The sequence below is a fragment of the Benincasa hispida genome, chromosome 3 (assembly GCF_027475165.1).
Source record: "Benincasa hispida cultivar pf3 chromosome 3, pf3_genome.v1.1, whole genome shotgun sequence".
NCBI classification, from domain to species: domain Eukaryota; kingdom Viridiplantae; phylum Streptophyta; class Magnoliopsida; order Cucurbitales; family Cucurbitaceae; genus Benincasa; species Benincasa hispida.
This window is the reverse complement of record NC_143480.1, coordinates 33,006,857-33,027,821: the sequence shown is the minus strand read 5'-3', so window position 1 is coordinate 33,027,821 and position 20,965 is coordinate 33,006,857. Positions and strand designations below refer to the sequence as shown.

General features: G+C 36.4%; 2 protein-coding genes and 1 pseudogene across 4 annotated transcripts; all 3 read right to left on the bottom strand.

The window, feature by feature from the left end:
- Positions 1–871: 871 nt before the first annotated feature.
- Positions 872–6,995, bottom strand: LOC120073527 (UDP-rhamnose/UDP-galactose transporter 4-like; annotated as a pseudogene). Its single transcript, XR_016528465.1, has 7 exons — positions 6,842–6,995; positions 6,636–6,714; positions 5,960–6,075; positions 5,625–5,810; positions 5,326–5,525; positions 5,002–5,165; positions 872–1,591 (listed from the first exon to the last, which is right to left on the bottom strand). The product of XR_016528465.1 is annotated as a UDP-rhamnose/UDP-galactose transporter 4-like (transcript).
- LOC120073108 (nitrogen regulatory protein P-II homolog) lies at positions 6,431–9,553 on the bottom strand. 2 transcript variants are annotated; one of them, XR_005480677.2, is made up of 5 exons: positions 9,191–9,553; positions 9,048–9,093; positions 8,376–8,551; positions 8,186–8,249; positions 6,431–6,714 (listed from the first exon to the last, which is right to left on the bottom strand). XR_005480677.2 is itself a non-coding variant. In XM_090312401.1 (3 exons), the coding sequence occupies exons 1-3, from the start codon at positions 9,387–9,389 to the stop codon at positions 8,548–8,550; spliced, it is 249 nt and encodes an 82-aa protein (XP_090168527.1). In that variant the 5' UTR covers positions 9,390–9,539; the 3' UTR covers positions 6,431–8,547. The 2 variants fall into 2 exon arrangements, 1 of the variants encoding a protein (XP_090168527.1); XM_090312401.1 differs by having other exon boundaries at positions 6,431–8,551; positions 9,191–9,539.
- A 5,551-nt stretch (positions 9,554–15,104) lies between these two features.
- LOC150037203 (uncharacterized) lies at positions 15,105–16,273 on the bottom strand. The gene is made up of 2 exons (XM_090311915.1): positions 15,590–16,273; positions 15,105–15,278 (listed from the first exon to the last, which is right to left on the bottom strand). Exons 1-2 carry the CDS (start codon positions 16,271–16,273, stop codon positions 15,105–15,107), a joined length of 858 nt encoding a protein of 285 aa, XP_090168041.1.
- Between the last annotated feature and the right edge of the window lie 4,692 nt (positions 16,274–20,965).

The following is a 20,965-nucleotide window of genomic DNA, read 5'->3' as shown; positions in this document are numbered from 1 at the left end:
GGACCCAAATGCAGCTGTATCTGAACCTAATTTTCTCTCTCTAAAAACCCCTTTTCTCTTGTTTTTTTTTTTCCCTCCATCACTGAAAAGAATCACTCAAGCAGAAAGAGGGAGGGCTAAGAACCACTGGGCAACAACATAACCAACCTAAACTATAGGTTGTCTACAAAATATATATATATAAAAATAAAAAGACCAGAAGTGTAAAAAAGAGGCTTGGTTCCTATAATGAGCACAGAAAAACCAAGATTTATGGAGGTGAAGAAGATTGTGAACTTTTCCATAGCTACAATAGGAAATAAGGCATCTAGAAAGAGTCAGTGAGTGATGACATTTTCCAATCTGCAAATGAGAAGTTCCTAGAAGGAAGCAAGTGCTGATACCCTGCATAGATAATAAATTCCACAAGTGTCAAATTAGGCATACAGTTTACTGTTTCTTATGAAAGCATCATTCTCTATAGAGAACTGCCACAGTGAAGTCTATTTATAGGCATTGTTCTCTGTCTAGAAAGTTTTTGTCTTGAAAAGGAAAAAAAAAAAAAAAAAAAAAACCAAAATGGATATAGCTCAACTGGCCATAAACTCGAGGTCTGAGATTCAATAAAAAAAAAAAAAAAAAACTGTGTTGGGACAGAGGTTCCTGTTTTACAATAGTCATACCAATAATTCAGGATCCTTCTTCCACTCTAAAGGCCATCGTAACACAAGAAGTTATGTTCCTTGCATGCACAATTTTCTGAGTGATCTTCAAAAGAAATCATATTCACTCAATCGAGAAGTTAGAAAGAAAGAAAATAAGATTGCAACTAATGTTTGGCTATTGAAATGGGGTAATCATATATGGTAAGAAAATTTCAATCAGCAGAGCATAAAATAACATCATTTGATTGTCAACCAATGAACTAAAAGGTTGGAACAGCGACAAGACATGGAGATTGAAATATCTTGCAGGGAGAAATATCTATATTGTTGATAACTATGGTCTCTGTAACATTGTAAACTTTTTGTAACCTTTGGGATGCATCCTTTCAAAAGGCGGCATACCTTTTCCTGTTGATAAAAGAAGGGGGGAAAAAGAAGCTATAATGAACTATATAATCAGTGAGGGGCCTGCCAATTACGTGTCAAGAATCTCCTGGAATCTACTGAAGTCAAACATCAAGTGTTTTTCTTTTGTTTCTCTCTATATCATTTCCCTTCTATTTTTTCTTCCATGGATATTATCGAGGGGAGGAATAAAAACTGTGAATTCTACTCAACTCTAAGACCTTTTCACCAGGGCCGGAAGATTCTGATCCAGTATGCTTTAATGACTTGCTGCTCGTTGAGGAAAAGCTACAACACTCCTTCCCTCCTGGCTTCGATGAGGCATTGCCAAACCAGATCATTCCTAGAATTGCAATGGCCATACCCATAATTACTTGTAAGTTGAGGCCCTCTTTCCCAAAGAAAAGGAATCCTAGCGTCAAGACTAAAATGGTCTTCACATGGCCGAGCACTTGGAATGACAGCAGTGAACCTACCAATGCATATGAACTGGTTGAGATTGGTCCCCCTACTGCAATGGTACATAAAAGGATTAAGAACGTCTGCAAACGAATACACATTGGTAAGAATCGGTTGCTAAGCAAAGATCAAGTGGAAAAAAAAGCAGTAATCAAATATTTGCATCTTGCGTTAGTTATATTAGCTTCATCCTGAAAGAACTACTAATACAACATTTGAGATTGAATTTTTTATTGGCAAGATCCATGTAACAGGAATAATGTTTTCTTGATTTGTACAGGTGATTCAAGCTTACATGTACACATCAAAGATTACAAGAGCAAGATGAGCTTTAATAATGTGATCCGGCCCCCAAGAAGATCCAAGCAGATGATGAACAATGGGCACAAAGGTTGTTCATTATACGAGACTTTGTAGGTCACAAATGAAACTACTAACACACCTATTAAAAAAAATCTCATCATCAACCCTTCAATATCTACAAAGATTCAGTCTCTCCTTTCCTTGTGAGCTCTTTATTCTTAATCTTTTCCAAACAGTGGGCTTCGGAGGAAAATGGGTTTCTTTGCATTCAACAGATCGACAAAAGAAAGGAAGTTTTCCAGAAACAACAAAAGCAAGTTTGTCATTATTCCTTGGAGTGAAAACCCGAAGGTTGGAAAGAGTTGGTGGGCCTCGTTAACAGATTCTTTGAAAACTTCAATGGGGCCCCTCTGAGATAAAATTCAAAGAAATGGCTCGACTTATACTGTAGTCAGTCATTCAGAGCGACAAGGGGAAAAACACAAATAAGTTGTCTCTTGTCCTTCGCCATTATGTTACCCTCAAGAGAGAGCTTGGACAGGTAAAAAAAAAAAAAAAAAATCTGCTAGAAAGGAGATATCAGTGATTACCAGGAGGCACTTTCACAGTAATTGGGGGTGAATTAAGATTCCTAGTTTCATCCATAAGAAGATCTCGTTATCAAAAAATCTGCTAGAGAGGAGATAACAGTGATTACCAGGAGGCACATTTCACAGGAATTGGGGGTGAATTAAGATTCCTAGTTTCATCTATAAGAAGATCTCATTATCAAAAAGCTATATTGAAATGTCCAATAGGGACGATACACTATAACCCATGGCTATATTGAAGCCTATGGCAGTTGGACCAATTTAAGGAACATTACTCTTTTAAGTCTATGGACTTTGGAAGCCCATGAATTTATGTGGTGGCTTCACTAAGTGCCCTGATATAAACTTCTGGTTTGGTAAAAAGTTTGAAAACTATTATGTTATAGCTGGGATAACTATTGAGGTTTTTTGTTCCTCGCTGAAACAAACAATCAAAAGGAAGATGGAATTACATTTGTGGCTCAATAGTCCCCTTCAGTCATTGAAAACCTCCATCGGTGAGGAAAATCAGAGCTCACAACGGCATTTCTAAAGAACCAGCAAGAACTTTCCATGAAGCTTAAAGACGATCTTCTGAACTACTTCCTTATGAAGTGGATTTCAAACCAAGGAAGCTTAAACCAGTCCAAGACTTATGAGATCAATGCAAAAACTTTGACGATCTGACCTTAGTCCGAGAAGATTAGAAGGAAGACCAAAAAATATTTTCTAAAGATAATCCAGCCTCGTCACGATCTAACTGATGTTGATAGGGCACCCCTATTCAAGAAGAGACGAGTCTTATGAACTCTAAAGAGGAAAGAGGCGCAGCCTTTTTATTTAGAAAAGTAACAGGGCAAGAGTGAAAATTAAGACCGTCAACCTCTACAACTAATTGAGCTATGGACTCTACTCAAATTGGATGGGACTTTGAACTTTTGGCCTTTAAAGAGGTATCTTATTTTATAGATGCTCATATATTTCTTTGAGAAACAGGGACAAGGACTTTCACAGGGGGATTTCCTCTGTCCAGTGAAACTATGGAAGCTCAAAGAGATTTGAATCTCCTTGATCACAATCTGCCAATCTGATTTGAGAAAAAAAATTAAAGAAAATGTCAACTACTTTGCTTATATTATCAAATCTAAATCGGGAATGTTTGTTTGATCCTGCACTTTAAGCAAAGGGCATTTCTCATCTCGTTGGCCACTAGGTTCTTTCAATAAAGCTACTCTCTTCTCCAAAATATAGAAGTGGCTAGGAGATGGATGGTGCAACAATAAAAACAAGAAATGTGGTGAAGCACTCACGGCATGAGATGATCCATAGGAAATTATGCATTAATGCAAGCACATCCATGCTATGAAGTTCCTGGTTGGAAAGGAATAATAGGTGTTCATTTATTCAGCAAAGGATTGTGTAGATGTGTTTGAAATAGCCAAATATCAATGTTCTGTTTAGCATCTTTGGACAGTTTTTCAATGATTCGTCTCTCCTATCAATAATAATTAAGCAAGTTTCAGATCGGAATATTATAACTGCATGATATTGACCTTTGATGTGCGCTTTTGGAAGGTTTGGGATTGGGATTTGGTAGGATGTCCTTAAGGATTGTTTTGTTAATTTTCCAATGTCCAATGTCCTTTTCTCCTTCATACCACATCGGAGAAGAATAGTCTGATTATGACCCACAAAATCGTTCTGGATCTTTCGACCCAGCACCCCACTTGATGGCCTTGGCTCCTTGGTTGAATGAACTAGGCCTCTGCATAAAGGCGATTCCTGCTAGAGGACAATCCAACCGGTTATCATCAAAGAGGAAAAAAGGAATGAGAGAGCTTCAAAATCTAGAAAGTTCCATCACATATGACAAAAGAGCTTGCTTAGAGAAGATTCTACATCCTTCGGCTATGGGGTTTCTTCAAAGACAAATCTTCTTTTTTGCGTGTTTCATCTTTCTATGTGCTCTTCATCTGCTTTTGTATTTGGAGTATCTTTTAAATCTTTCTCGACCTTTTTGTATGGCCTCCCCCTCCTATTATGTTTTTCTCTTTTTATCATTGGGGTTGTCTTCTCCCCTTTAGGTATCTCTGTATCTATCATGATTCTTTCTATGTATCGCTTTGGATATTTCATGAATGAATGAAATGTTTCTTATCCACATATATATATATATATATATATATCCAAGCACCATCCAAATCAACGCACGTAGCTGCATCATAAGCAATAACCATTTGTAAGCAGCCATAGTAAAGAAACTGACAGTCCTTAATTTGATATGCATATAACGAATTTTGTATAGAGACTCGAGTTAACTACTGGTTTATTGTGGTTAAAATTTAAAATTTCCTAATTGATAATAAAGGAACAAAATTGTTGAATTTTTTTAGAGATATATCAATAATCAACACATCCATTTTTAAGTACCTTATTTGCCCATGTCAGTGAAATGTTTTATGCTTCTTATAAAAAGAATTTTGGAGTAAGCCAGTTTTTTCTTTTTAAAAGAAAAAAGGAACTGGCTCTATGCTTACCATTACTCAGAACTATACACATTTGGAACTCTAAACCAAGTACAATCTTCCCAAAGTATACTACTAATGGATACAACAACTTACCAATAACATAAAATTGTATCCGTAGGCATCAACTCTCTTTCCAGTCAACCAGTGGTCTGAAAAGGGGCCAATTAACAGCAAAGAAGCAGCCTGCACTGGAGCGGGTATGACCTAATAAGTTGAAAGGATCCAAGAGAATATTTTCGTTGGAGATGATGTACATACTGCACCCAGAGAAACAAACCCAAGGTTGTATTAGAAGAAGATAATTGGTCCGTGAAATTATCAGTTGCTTTTTTTATTTCACCATGATTAAAAAAAATTATAATTTCAAATCATTTTACACAGCAGCACCAATTTAAGATTAATGATGCAGCTACTTACATACTGCTGCAATGAAGTTCTCCTTACTGCCACTATGCCAGCCACAAAACCTTTCATGTTGGCACTAACATCAGTGACAGTACAAACTCCAACACCAAGTAGAACTAACAGAATGCTAAGTTTCGTGTCCCTTGAATATTGCACCTTATCCAAAACAACTTCTAGAAAACAAGATACTGGGATATACTCAGCTTTGCAATCTGAAAATGAAAGAAGAATTACGATCTCACGTCTTAATTCTAAAAATTGGGGGAAGAACGAACAATTAACAATTAACAAAAAAAAAAGGAAAAAAATACCTGATAGAACCCAACAGAATTCCACATTAAGCTGACGTTTCATTCCCACGATTGAGAAATTTGCAAATATAACAAATTTAAGAATGTCAAGGAATGGTAAGTGAGAATCTTGGATATAACCAAGTTGATTGAGAATAAAAGTCAGCAAGGAGGTTGTGGCAAAATGAATGCCAGTTAAAGTTGTAGCTGCATGGTGATGTTAAACAAAGTAATTAAAAAAAAAAAAAAGGTCAAGTAATTTATGTCTAGCAAACAAAGATCACTTTATCCACATGGAAACTGAACGATTAGAAATGTAAAAAATTTGAATATACGATGAGAATTCTCATCCACACCAAAGCTGAATCCATATGTGGCCATCAATGCCTTATTGACCATGATTATCCCAACAGATGTGACAATATCGAACATCCATGAGGCAGCATCAAGAGTTTCCTTGTGATCACTCTCTCTTCACTTGTGACCACTCTTTCCAGTTGAAGACATTACCTCAAGTGCTATCAGTATTATCTTAATTAATACTTGATATGTAACTTTGACAGTTTTTTATTACTTAGCAGTTTTTTCTTTTAACTTGACAGCTTTATTTGGCAAACGTAACTAACAACTTAATTAATACTTAATATGTTTTGTTTGTCAAGTTCGTATGTATTTTTTTTAAGAAAAAAATTATACTATTGGAAATTACCTATATAATTGCTCCTATTTTGAGGTTCAACAATCAAATTGATACATATAAGACAAATAATATTCATCACACATTTCCAATCTTGTCAACCATATAAACAAATAATATATATTCACAATTTTATGTCAACGACATTACTAAACTAACATTTATATGAATAATTCCAAAATTACAATTCTATATAAATACTTTCAATATTACAACACTAACAACTTCATGAATGAAAGTCATTTGAACACAATATACTTGATAACAAAATATGAGTTATGATCCTTAATCATAAAACATAAAGTATATGTAATAATAAGAAAGAGAAACAACACTCTCCTCCAAGCACCACAACACTCTTAGATAACTCCAAAGTCAAAGTCTCACCGGATGTTATCCTCAACTCTTTGAAATCTACAAACAAAAAGAGAAGAGTATTAAACCAAGAACTTTATGTTCAAACAATGTCTCCAAGAAACTCTCCTACCAACTCAAGAAGCTAAACTCCAAACACCAAAATCCCAAATCATAAGTCAATTACCGCATGAATTACCAGAGATTCCATATCCAGCATTAATTGACTTCTCTAATTGTATCCTAAGTGATAATTTGACTATGAAAACCACAGACACTCTATCTCCAAAATCAAGCAACAACAATATGGTTACAACTACAAACAAAAACCCTATCTCCATTTCATCTTCCAACAAGAAAAGATAAGCATTAAAAATAATAATAATAAATAAGAGGCTTTCATATTAAGATGAGACATTTAGACAAACAATGAAATCAAATGTTCGGTGACATAATAATAATAATAATACAACTTCAAATTTTTTAAGTGGAGGAAAAAGATTAGGAGCAAATGTGGGTTTTGCCCCATTTTGTTTCCCCCTTGTTTGGCATAATCCTTTCTTACCCCTCTTTTGTACTTATAATTCACTTGCTAATTGATACCCGTAGAAATGCCTTTTTGTCAGCTCTATTGGCTTCCTTAACCTACCTTCAACCAGCAGATTTTAATGTTTGACTAAAACTGGAAAAGAAACCAACCTTGAAGTTTTACACAAAATATACTCTACATGCAGCTATATGCAGCTATATTCAGGAGCTATAATAAATAAAGAACAAAAATTCCATTGCACACATGCAAATTGTCTCTCATGTCAAAGTGTTTGATAGTTGCAAACCTTTCCCCTCCCTCTTCAAACTACTTATAGGATTTTGTAAACATTGCAGAGAAAATTTCAGAAAACACTTCATAATTCTCTTTTTTCTCACAAATCACAGAATCACCTATTTCAGCACAATGAAAATCCAAAGCAATTGAAAAAGTGAAAACAACTCACATATATTGACCTAATTTCATCTCTTTTTTCATTGCTCTCTTGAAAATGATTTTAACAATAAGAACTAGTTTTCTTCCAATTAATAGGTACAGTTTGTTTTATGAACTGTAATGAACTGTAACCACAAACTACTTTCAAATCTCTTTTTTCATCACAATCTCTTATGAACTGTAACCACAAAACTTTTATCTCCCCGATAAAAGGGTGAACAGTTTGCCAATTAAAAGAAAGCAGGATTTGAGAACAGGCAGACGCCAAAGTAAGAGATGAGTCTCTAGATCATACAATACAGAAACCAATACTCCATAGTCCACTAGAATCAAATGCAACATCCACAATCTAGCAATAGCACTCCTTATAGTACTCAACTAATCTAACCAGATCAAACAATTTTAGTGAGCAAACGACAAGCATAGATCTATTCCATTCACAATGTAAACCTTCGCACCAAACTTGAAATTAGAAGACAGATTATCAAGCAGTAAAACCATAAAAAAAATCAGTTGAAATTTTAGAGGAAGAGGAAGATCAGTTACCAAATTTTTGGCCAACAATGCAGTGCCAGGCTGGTCAATACACTCTGCTATATCCTTCTCTACGCTATGTTTTTCAAATGTTTAATACCAAAATCCACATAGGATTGTGAGTAAAAATAACAGTCCAAACATGAAATTCAAAGACGAAATTAGAAAAAAGAAAATTAGCGATAGAGAAAAGAGCACTTACAATTATGGCGACATCGATAGCCTCCTGCGCATCACCAAACATATCAGCACTCTTTATATTGATTTTCTTGCCGGTAGTTGCCAAGCCAGATTCACTTGAATGCTTCTCATAACTTTGTTACTCTTTTTTTTCTGCTGCTTCTTCTCTAATCGCCGGTGCCGATCGGTAGCTATCAACTTAGAACAGCAATAAAAGGAAAAGGAACAAAAATGTAAAAATTTGCTCTCTAGAATAGAGAAGAAGCAAAAGGAACACATAAATTTAACGAAATGACATTCTTAGAACAACAGTAAGTACAGTAGTATCCAACCGATTTATATCCAAAATCCAAGGAAAGAACTTCCCACTTCATAATCAATTCCATTAAACCGCACATAATGAAAACTAATAAGGCTCGATTATAGCTCAGATAGAACCAACCCAAAGAAGCTAAGCACTCCATCTCTTCAAAGTTCTTTTTTTTTTTTTTTTTTTCCGATTTAGGTATACTGAAACAAGCACGTACCTCACCTTACACATTGAAACAGTAATCCCCAACTCGCGCCAAACCCGAAATTTCAGTTTAAATTTTCACAATCCATTTCCAGAAGTACTAAAAAAGATTGCAAAATCACTCTTTCATGGTTTTTTGTTTGATGAAATTTAAAATTATCAATTTAAGTACGTCAGTACCTAAGGATGGCCTCCACTTTGTAGAATTTGGAATCAGGCACATAATCTACAAAGAAAAACAACAAGAACACTGCGTATTACAAATTGAGAAGCTCGAGAACAATCCATCTGTGTATACAAAATGTGAGGCGTGTGATATATACCGTGAGAGCCTTGGGTGGCCTTGACCAGAGGGAGGATTTGACGATTGGAAGGCTTGTTGGTGAGGTTGAAGTGAGAGAATCTGACGGCGGTGGAGCTGGGAGTGATCGAAGAGGAAGAAGTGAAGTGATGAAACTGTCGAAGAGGAGAATGGAGGGGAAGAAGAAGAAGAGCGGTGGGATTCCTTGTGATCGCCGCCATGGAAACTGGGATTCGAGAATCAGAGATGGTCGAAGAAGAGGGTCAGGGTTAAGGTGTGGCTGCTTTGGACGTTGAGAGGCCAGAGGGGCTGCTTTGGTCGGAGAAAGAAAATTTCACAAAAGGACTCAAAACTCAAAAAATTTTCTAACCAAATGACCTATTCCAAAAAATTTATCTTTTGTCCATGCAAAATATCAAAATTATCCCAATTTTTAAAATTCCTCAAACCACACCATATTTCTTCTCCCTTCAACAATTTCTTCGGTCATTCATTTAATGTGCATTCAATACAACACCAATATTCTACCAAAAACATTTATTCCCAACTAATATTCTACCAATAGCATTGAATAACATTGGTATGAAAAGAATGGAAAGTCACTTTCAGTATTCACTTTCTGTTGAACTCTCCACGAAATTCTCCCATTGTTCTCTCGTAGCTTTCTCTCAGAGTTTCAGTCCAACATCTTCGTCGATCGCTTTCATCATCAGAATCAGAAACGGAGATAATGTAAGTGGTATTCTACGATTTCTTGTCCTAGATCGCTTTCATAATAAGTGTCGTTTAGCATTAAATGAACGATCGTATAGTAATATATACACGATCGTTCGTTACAAAATGGACGATCGTTCATAAATTACAATACAATCGTCCGTTACAATATGGACGATCGTTCATAAATTACAATATGATCGTATAGTACGTTATAAATGATTGTTTAGTAAATTATACACGATCGTTTAGTAAGTTTGTGAGTTTGCAACCATTCTGACATGCAATATTCATACCATGTTGATGATCATATTGAGCCATGTAACTTGGGGGATGACCGAAGTGAAGCTTGGTTTGGTCACAATAGTGAACTCAGATGTACTTCACAATTCGATATTGAACATGGATGTGGACAATCTTCAGGACCACAAACTTCTCCAATACCTAACATCCATGTTCCAACCCCACCTACTCCTATCCCACCAATTGTGATGTCTTTGGTTCTAATGCATTCTACCATTCCAACCAAACCATTTGTTGATATGCCTAGACCATCAGAGGGCCAATCGTATGACGACCTCATCACAATACCTCATGATTTTCTGAATCACGAGGATATAAAGGTAAGTCAAATTTTCTTTTCGAAACATGATTTATCAGTTATATTATCGATGCTTACAATAAGAAAGAACTTTGACTACTGTGTAAAAAAGTCAACAAATAGCTTGTTAACTATTTGATGTTTAGTGGAGAAATGCAAGTGGAGGGTTTGTGCAAAAAAAAATGAAAGAAAGTGATTCCTTCAAAATGATGAAATATCCAAGCGAACATATATGTTCTCTTGAAATGAGAATTGGTAATCATCGACAAGTAAAAAGTTGGATTATTGGACACTTAATCAAGTCCAAATACGAACAAGTTGGTCGAATATACCGCCCAATGGATATAATTGAGAACGAACGACGAGATTATGGAGTGAACATAAGTTACGGGTGGGCTTATCGCACTAGAGAGTACGGATTGGTGTTCGCACGGGGGTCGCCAGAAGGATCATATGCTATTGTTACGACAGATGGCGAGGCACTTAAGCTTGCAAATCCAGGTATGATATTTGAGATTGAAGTAGAGGACAAATAATACTTTAAATATGTTTTCATGGCACTTGATCTGTGTATCAGGGGTTTTCTGAACTGCATCTGCCCAGTAGTCGTTGTTGATGGGACCCATTTATACGAGAAATACAAAGGTGTGTTGTTAATAACAACGTGTGTATCAATGGCAATAACAACATAAATCCTATCGCCTTCAGTATTGTGATGGTGAGAATGATGCATCAAGGACTTGGTTCATGACTCGATTGAAGGCTTCAATAGAAGACGTTCCCAATTTAGTGATTATATCATATCGTCACATTTCAATTGCAAAGGCTATTGCAAGTATATTCCCTGATGCATTTCATGCCCTATGCATATATTATATATCATAACATTTCAATAATAAGGACATAATTTCACACTTCTACCTAGCGGCGAAAGCTTATAGAATGTTTGAGTTTCAGATGTATTGAGCTAAGCTCCATCAATATCCTGGTATGACGGCCTATCTTGAGGAGGTTGGATTACAACGATGGGTAAGGGTTTATCAAGTCCATTGTAGGTATGACAAGATGATGACAAATATAGTAGAATGCCTCAATGGAGTGTTGAAAGATGCACGAGAATTACCAATCACGAAGCTATTAGAGCATATCTGCAAGTGGCTACAAGGTTGGTTATGTATCTGACGTATACATGCAATGGCATGCACAAACATTGTAACTAATTATGCAATGAGTATTCTTAAGTAATCAGAATTGATGTCTAGAACATATCGTGTTTCCCTGGTGGATATGCATATAATTAATATGGATGATGGATATTTCAGGGGATTGGTTGATCTTCGTTCATAGACATGTACTTGTATGAAGTTTAATTGCATGAAGATCCTGTGCTCCCATGCAATATCAGCGGCAAGCCTTAGAAATATTTATGTTAAAACATTATGTGCAAAATTGTTTACCGTTGAGTGTATGCTTGCTATTTATGCTAAACCAATCTTCCTAATAGGACATAGACAAGAATGGAGTCGAAGTACATATTTTGACGATTTTAAAGTTGTACCACCACGAAAGGTAGCAAATGTCGGCCGACATCAAACCGTCAGGATACCTTCTATTGGAGAGGAGCCATAACAAATACATAGGTGTACACAATGTGGTCAGAGAGGACATAACAAGAAAACGTGCAGACAAACATTGATAACATCTGACAGTGGCCCATCTAGACTGAACGATATGTAATTTTTTTGGGCGATCGTTCAGTTATTTCTGTACGATCGCTTAGTTATTTGTACGCAATCGCTTAGTTATTTGTGTGTGATCGCTCAGTTAATTATGGATGATCGCTTAGCTAATTATGCGCTATCGTTTAGATAGTATTAAAGGATCGTATAGATTTTCTAAACGATCGGTTAGAAATTTCTAAACGATCATTTAGATTTTCTAGACGATCATTTACATATTCTTAAACGATTTTCACATAATCTTAAATGATCTTTTACTTAGTTTTTGGCGATTGCTTAGTTATTTATTTGCTTAGCTATTTATTTGCTTAGTTAAATGTACAACACCAATTATATTCTACAAATTTAGCACAAATTTATCACAAAAAAATATCACCATAAATATTTATTTGCCCACAACTGGGCAACATATTGTTTCCTATACAATCTCATATTCACTTGTGTTAAGTCAGCTCTATCAGCCCCTGTTACACAATATTCTATAAATTTAGCATAAAATATTCCACAATCCAGAGACTTGCCCTTTTTGAGGGTCAAATTCGATCTCCTAACTTCCCATTGTCCGTACTTGAACTTCTTATGTTGTTTGTCGAATCCGACAGAAATCAACATGGACGGTATTGCTCTAGCCACGAGCATCAGATAACCCTCAACTATGTCGCCACCGATGTAGTTCGACATGGAGTCGAATACAAGGATTGTACACCCTTGTAGATTGATGGCAAGTATAAGCCAATGTTATTTCATGTTGATTGCCCCAAATACGAAGTCAACGTCCATCCATATTGGCTTATATCCTTTGTACTATCCAAACACGTAGTCAAGGAAGAAGTGAAAGCACACCCAAAACCTCATGTGTGCTTCTTGATCCAACCAACCTGCCACTTTATTATCCTCTATTTCAATACCGTCTGGTCGCATCTTAGAAGCAACACCCTCTGGCTTCATCAAAGCATCCTGGGAAAGGCAAGATGTAAATACATGCTTGAGTAACAGTAGTTTAAATAGATATGTGAAATTTCCATACCGTGAAGCTCGAATCAATGACTGTGAATCGAATCGTATAGAGGTCAGGTTTCGAGTGCAACTTCTGATGCACATGCATCAAAAGAAGATCCATAGTCTGGTACAACAAAGAAAAGTATAAGTTGAGCTTAAAAGTTATTAAAAGAAAATTATAAATGATCGTTTAGAAACTTCTAATCGATCACATAGAAAATGGATCTTCTTTAGAAGTTTCTAAATGATCGTTTAGAAGTTTCTAAGCGATCGTTTAGAAAATTCTAATCGATCGTTTATTAGAATTCTAATTCTAATCGATCGATTAGAATTTTCTGAACGATCGTATAGAATTTTCTGAATGATCAATCTTGATTAATGAATTAACATAAATACTACGTCTCTAAGCACCCATGTGTTCTACTCAAACATTTTGAAGAAATTATTGGTCCTGAATGTATATATTACCGTTCCTCCTCGTTTTTTCGCTTTAGGATGGCTTTTCCATTTATTGTATACATTCCACATAACATCAAGGACTAGGAAGCATGGATCATAGGAATGAATGGTCCTTGTAGGGAAGTTAGGTACAAGGACCAAGGGGTTGAGATTGATAACACTAGTGGCCGATTTCAGTGCCATTATAGGTGATTCAGCTTCTTCACATTAGGGCTGAAGAGATCTTAGAAGTGAATGAGTTTAAATTGTTTCTAGATGTGATTAAGAATGGTCGTGAGAAGATTGGGGCTGAGTTTTAAACTTCTTCCCCCTTTTGAAACACTCAAGTGTGAACTTGGCTGGTTTTTTCCCTTTTCTGGCGCTCTCGGCCATTTATTTCCTATATTTAAATTATAAAACAATGGTAGTAAAATTTTGAGAATACTAATTCATGTAATAGTCATACCTCGACTTCAGTGGCATCATTTTCAGTTGACGTCCCCGAATTGAAATGGACCTTAACACTGAACGCTTCAGTTGACGTCCCCATAACCGGTTCCAATATTTCATCAGTAGTTTGAGGAACTGGTTGTTCATTGACAGAGGTGTCCCTCAATTCAGATATTGGATCCTGATCGTTGACAGTTTTGGACTCTCATTGATCGTCGCAGCTGGCTGTTCACTGTGGGTTTCTTGGTGGATCTAAGGGGGATCTTGTGCATCAATCTGTGGGGGATCATCATCATTATGAGATTCCTGATTATTATTACCATCATCAATATTATCATCACGAGGTCCCTCATCATGATGAGTCTTTGTATTATTACTATCCTGAACAAATCAAACGAACAATTCTGTCAAGGGAGGTAATCGATCGTCTAAGAATATGTAAACGATCATTTAGAAAATCTATACGATCGTCTAGAAAATCTAAATAATCGTCTAGAAAATGTAAACGATCGTCTAGACAATATGAACGATCATCTAGAAAATATAAATGATCGTTTAGACAATCTATACAATCGTCTAGGAAATATAAATGATTGTTTAGACAATCTATACGATTGTCTAGAAAATCTAAACGATCCTATAGATATTCTAAACGGTTGGTTAGAATTTCTAAATGATCGTTCATTTGAAAATATCTAAACGACTGTACAAAAATACATACCTCACATAGACGATGGACCATCATCTTTATCTCGTTCAGTTGTTGGCCCATCAGATGACATTGTACGTAAATGTATCTCCCATCTGACGAACCATGGTAGTTAAGTTCGCCAAATCTTTATGAACTTCTTTTATTTCCTCCTTAAGAATCTTGTACGATTTAGAATTACGATGTTTGTAGGAATTTTGTTGCTTATGTGGTTACGACTCTATTTGGTTAGTCTGAACTGGCATACGTGGTTCTAACTCTATACATTGCACATTTACAGAGCTTTCTACATTGGGTTCATGCTCTTCGTGCCCCCCAAGGGCTCGCGAGTGTTGACGAAGTGTTCAACTGCTTCAATCCTTCTTTCTCCAACAACAGGAACCACATTAAGTCCTTCAAGTCGGTTCTTCTTGTACCTTAACTCCTCTGTGCTAGGTACAAGTCTCGACACAACAATAGTCTGTATAAATGAGCAAGTCAAAATGCATGAAACTATAAACAATGAACATATCAGAAGTGATCGGTTACTTACTTTTTTTTGCTGGAAAACTTTATTGCTTAATGATTTATAAGATGGAGCACGAGAAAAAGTCCATCTAAGAATTCTAGGGATTGCAACCTTGCTGACTTTGGTGGCTATGAACTTACTCGATGTGGATAAAATTTCGTAAGCCCAAACCTACGATATATAAACTTCTTAAACGAACATAACACAGGTTCAATGTATTAGAGTGAATAAAAAACAAAAGTACATACCTAGAATGCAAGTACGAATCCCTTTATACAGTAATGTGAGGCGTGGTGATCACCTTCTGCTTTCTTTGAATCATATGCCTCCTTCTTCCCATGCATGATAATCTTCATGCTATTCAATGTACCTCCATAGAAGAGGGAAGACCAGTCATAATGTACAAAGACATTGTGGTCATCGACAATCCCAAATATATTGCTATCGAATTGGGTTTTCTTGTTTTTTCCAATCATCACTGTTTCAATGAACAGTGCCAATGCAACCTTGACAGCATCTTCGTTATTAGTAAAATCGAAATTCTCGAAGGCGATCTCCACATCCTTGCAAGAACTATCCTTTCCATTTTGGTTCTTGGGTCCAAGAATGAGTTCCCGCAGCCTTTCACCACTTGTTTCTCTTTCCACTGTTTCCTTGGTCAGCCACAACCTAGTTATCAAGTTAAAATCCTCTTGGGAGAATGTTACCTTCTTCCCTAGAATATCGAATGAAATAATGTTTGGGTTTGCATCTGCTACCTCCCTTAACAAAAAGTGGTGCAAAAGTTGTCCATTGAAAACAAGATCTATATCCAACAGAGGGTCCAAGGTCATTTGTCTATATAGTCTCATCTGTTCTTCTGTCAACTTTTTCTTAATGACAGGGGCAATTTTGTGGACTTGGCAAGCGACTGTAGTAGGAAAATATTTCTCAGTAGGGACGACCATCTTACCAATCTAACAATCGTGTACATTATAAGAATTAGTAAACAATCACATAACAAAAATTATGCAATCGTATAACAAAAACTAAACAATCGCATAACAAAACCTAAACGATCGTATAACAAATACTAAACGATCGCATAACAAAAACTAAATGAACGCATAACATATATCTAAACGATCACATAATAGTTAGCCAAACGATCGCATAACAGATATCTAAATGATCGCGTAACAGTTAGCTAAACGAACACATAACAGATGTCTAAACGATCGTGTAACAGTTAGCTAAATGATCGCACGATATATACCTAAACGATCTGATCATTTAGTAATCTCTATCCAATCGCTTAGTAATATCTAAATACTCACTTAATATTCTCTAAACGCTCACTTAGTATTCTCTATCTGATTGGTTAGTATTCTCTCAATGATAGATTATGAACGATTCTCTCAATGATAGATTATGAACGAACACACGATTAAACCCTAAAAGATAGTTAAACCTCAAATATCAACATGCATTCTTCAAGGAACAGAGTCCCATACCTTTTAGATCACGACGACGGTGGCAAATGTGTAGAGATGACCGGCGAGAAACCTATGAGGAGTGCTCAGCTTCGGAGATAAAACGGGAGCAAGATCGAGAGAAAACGCTTAGAAGAGAAATGTTTTGAGCAAGAAATGAACGAAATGGAGGGATACCCTATCGTTATAAAGTATTCGTAGAGACGTGCGTTCACCAAACGGTCTGAAGGTTTTCTTAAAACTAGGGGTAATTTTGAAATTTCGCATGGGAAAAAGATCAGTGGTAGAAAAGTTTTTAGGAAGAGGTCATTGGTAGAAAAGTTTTTGGGTTTTGGGTTTTGGGTCATTTTGTGAAATTTTCCGTCGAAGAAAAGGGTTAGGAAAAAAAAAGAGAACCAAAGAAGATGACGGGGGAGGGGTAAGGTTTTTCTTTTATTTATATATTTTTAATCTTCAAGTGATGGAGACGAGAATGAGAGAGGGAAAACAAAATATAAGGGGGTGTTTGGGACAAGGAGTTGGTTATTATAGTTGGGTTATAATAATGTGTGTTTAGGGTATAGATTATTTTAGTTTGGGTTATAATAGTATGTGTTTGAGGTATAAACTATTTTAGTTTAAGAAGGAAATAGTAAACATTGTAGCAATGAATAAAAAATGATGAATGTAAATAGTAAAAACTGTAGCAGATAGTAAATATTGTAGCAAATAAGGGTTTTGAAATAGTGTCGACTGTAGCTAATTGGAGAATACAAAATAGTATTTACTGTAGCAAGAGGTTGTTATTATAGTCTTAGGATAATCTTCACCCCAAACACACCCTAAGGGGTTGTCTGATAGTTGAGTTGGAGTTGGGCTATGTAATAAAAAGCTCACCTGGTGCTTGATGGTCGGTTAAATGGTTTGAAGTTAGGTTGGTTGTTTAAAACCCACTGTTTTACTTACCCATTTTCTCTCCTCATTTAACTCCTCATTTGCAGTGTTTTAGTTACTCTCCCTCTCCCTCTCTCTTTCTGTCACGCATTTTCATTATTCATCTCTTACTCTCTTCTCTTCTCATCTTCTCTCTTCTTTCGTCGTTCGGGTTGTCTTCTTCATTTTGTCTCTTCGTTCTCCCTCTGACTGGAATGGGTTGTATTCCTCTTAGACTTCGTCTTTTTGGGGTTGATGCCCTAAATCTCACAGGATACAAACATTTTATTTAGTTATGTAATAAAATATGTGATATTTTATTCCAAAATTAGTTGCAAACCACAAACCAATAAACCAACATCCAAGGTTATCTTGTAGCTTAAATATGTATGTAGGGACATACGGGTGGATTATGTTTAAGTGATAACCTAAATGGTATGTATTACATAGATAAGGTTGGATACCTTATCCCGGTGACATTACGAGTATGACCCGCTTTTTAAATGTTACAATTATTGTAAAGTGCTACAAATGATCTGATCCTGATTATTCATGTGAAAACATGTAAGCGGGGATATTCTATATAAACGAGTTTGTATAAGACCGAACCACAAAATTTTTAGTCTTATTATATAATTCCGTTCATAATAGAGACTTACATTTCACTAGGATGACCATAAATAACTGAAAGGAAACTCAACATGAGATCTTTGAACGGAAGCGGATCGTCCAAATTCTATTTCAATTGATAACATAAATTTGCAATACAACAAACAGATTATGCAATTAAAGTAAATTACAACATGCTTTTAAAATAAAATACATAGTTTAAAGGATATTACCTTTGAAGAACACTTCTTCTCGTATCCCTCGAACGATCACGAACTCCTCAATCAAACAATAACAAGAACTCAAAGACCTTTTTCAAGTGAATCACAAACCAAATGGGAAGAGAACACTACCACTCGAATTCCTTGGTATGCTCGGGGTGAGAACCCAAGGGTGGTAGGCTCTAACTATTTTGGTTAAAATGATAATTGTGAGTTTGGAGGAGGAAGACGATCGAAGAAGAAGCACTATCGCATAGTAAGCTTCTCGATCGTATAGGCTATCGTAGCAAAACTTCCTATCACATAGATTATCACAACAAAACTTCCTATCGCATAGACAAAGGGAGCCTATTGTATATGCTCTGTGTTTGTCGTGTAGACTATCACATAGTCTATTCTTTGTGATCTTTTAGTAATTAGTTTCTTTCTCTTAGTCTTCGCAGTAAAATAAAAAACTCATTTTCATTTTATTCCAATTGTCATAAAATTTCCATAGCCACTCACTAAGGTAGTTTTTGAGAAAAATGATTATTATTCAAAATAATAAATAATATAAATAAATATGATAATGATGGGCGGAAATTGGAAGTCAATTTTTACTCGACAACCTAATCCCGTGGACGCATTATGAGATGCATGTTCCTAAAATATGCATTGATAGCCATGCGTCGATGGTCATGCGTTGGAATGAAAATGCACCAACAATGTATGCGATGACCATGCGTCCTGTCACAAGTTTTCTTGCGTTCACGTCAAGTATAACATGAACGCAAGATTCTCGGGTAATCCGAGGTCGAACACAGGGACTTGTAACTATATGTTTGTGGTGATTGTACATGCAGCGGTATAAATAAAATAATGGAGGGGTTATTGTTAAATTAATCCTACTCCTACTCCTATCTAACAGACAACACAATGAGAATATGCATGAAAGGTAGAGATGCAACAAACCGTGACATGAAATAAATGTGTGGAAAAATGGATAAAATGCGGAGATGTTTTCATTGTAACCCTTAAGAGTGACAGTAAGGTCAACCCTAGTCAACGCAAGCTAATGCGATCATGCAACACTCATACAATAGTAAACCACCTCTCGGTGCGAATGCTACGGCTTCTAATGCTAGAACACATGCGATATATGTGCAGAGGTGTCTATAAGGCCTACACATAAGCCTCTAATTCTTGTCTATGCGATGATACACAAACAAGGCGACCACATATCATCATTCCTATTCCTAGGGTGCATGCGATGTAGTGTTGACAAACAGAGCTTATCTCTAAGTCCCTATCTCTTACTTATGCTGATCTAATCTCGCTCTCTCGAGTCTAGATTCTAACCTCGCTCTCTCAAGTCATTAGGTTCTTTCTTTAGACTCTCTCTCAAGTAGCTTTAAAGGGGTGTTGGGCACAACATAAGACAAGACAAACGCATGAACTTGGTCGACACAAGGTTATTACTATCCCTAGTGAACAACGCATACATTACTTAATGTGACCAACCACTTACCCTCTCGGGTAGTTGATATTTGCTGACTTCACTCATAGACAAGCAATGCATTAACCTATAGATAGGCATTGCAGCAGCTTCATACTAAGTAAGTAAGGTTACTCACATACTCGCGCAACGCATACCTCTCGGTAGTTTGCTACATGCTTCATATCCCTAATCCACATGACTAAGTATGCAATACCCAAGCAATCCCACTAAGTGTTGCAATGAAAGTAAAGATGCTAAGCAAGAAGATGGAGATGAAGTTGAAGGAAAAGAGAAATGTATTGAAAACACATTGTATTAATTTCTTAATTCCAAAATGTTATACAATACAATATGAGAAAAGAAAGGAAAAGAAATGACCGGCTGGAAGCAAAGATTTGCTTCTAGCGGATGTGCGTCAAGGTTGTCGGTGGTGCCATGGATGGGCGGAGGAGCTAACTCTCTCGAGATCAAACTCTGATCGAAGGCTCCGGTCGTCACTCGGAATGGATGAAGGAGGTGAAGAACTTTCAGCTTCTTCTCATGCAGTTTGTCTGGATCACAAGGATCCGCCATAGGCGAACCTCAGACGAAAACCTTGGATTCAACCTTGAGCGAAAACCCTGGATACCATGAATTTGAGCTCATTGGCTTCTATTTATAGAGCTTGGCCGTCGACAGCATTAATTGGATTGCTCTGAGTCTAACATTCGGCACGTTCGTCCTTTCTGAACCTCTGCCACTAACGGCGTGGTAGGTGAAATGTCAGCATCAACTTTGGATTTTCTCGAGGTAGATGTGTTGATACGTTCATTCTACCAACTTTGCGTTGATCCCATTAGAATGCATTGTCGCGTAGCTGCAGTCATTCAATGGCCGCATTCATTTAACACCGCAACACTACATGATGACCGCAATCGCTTGACGAGTGCAACTCCCATGCGATGGACG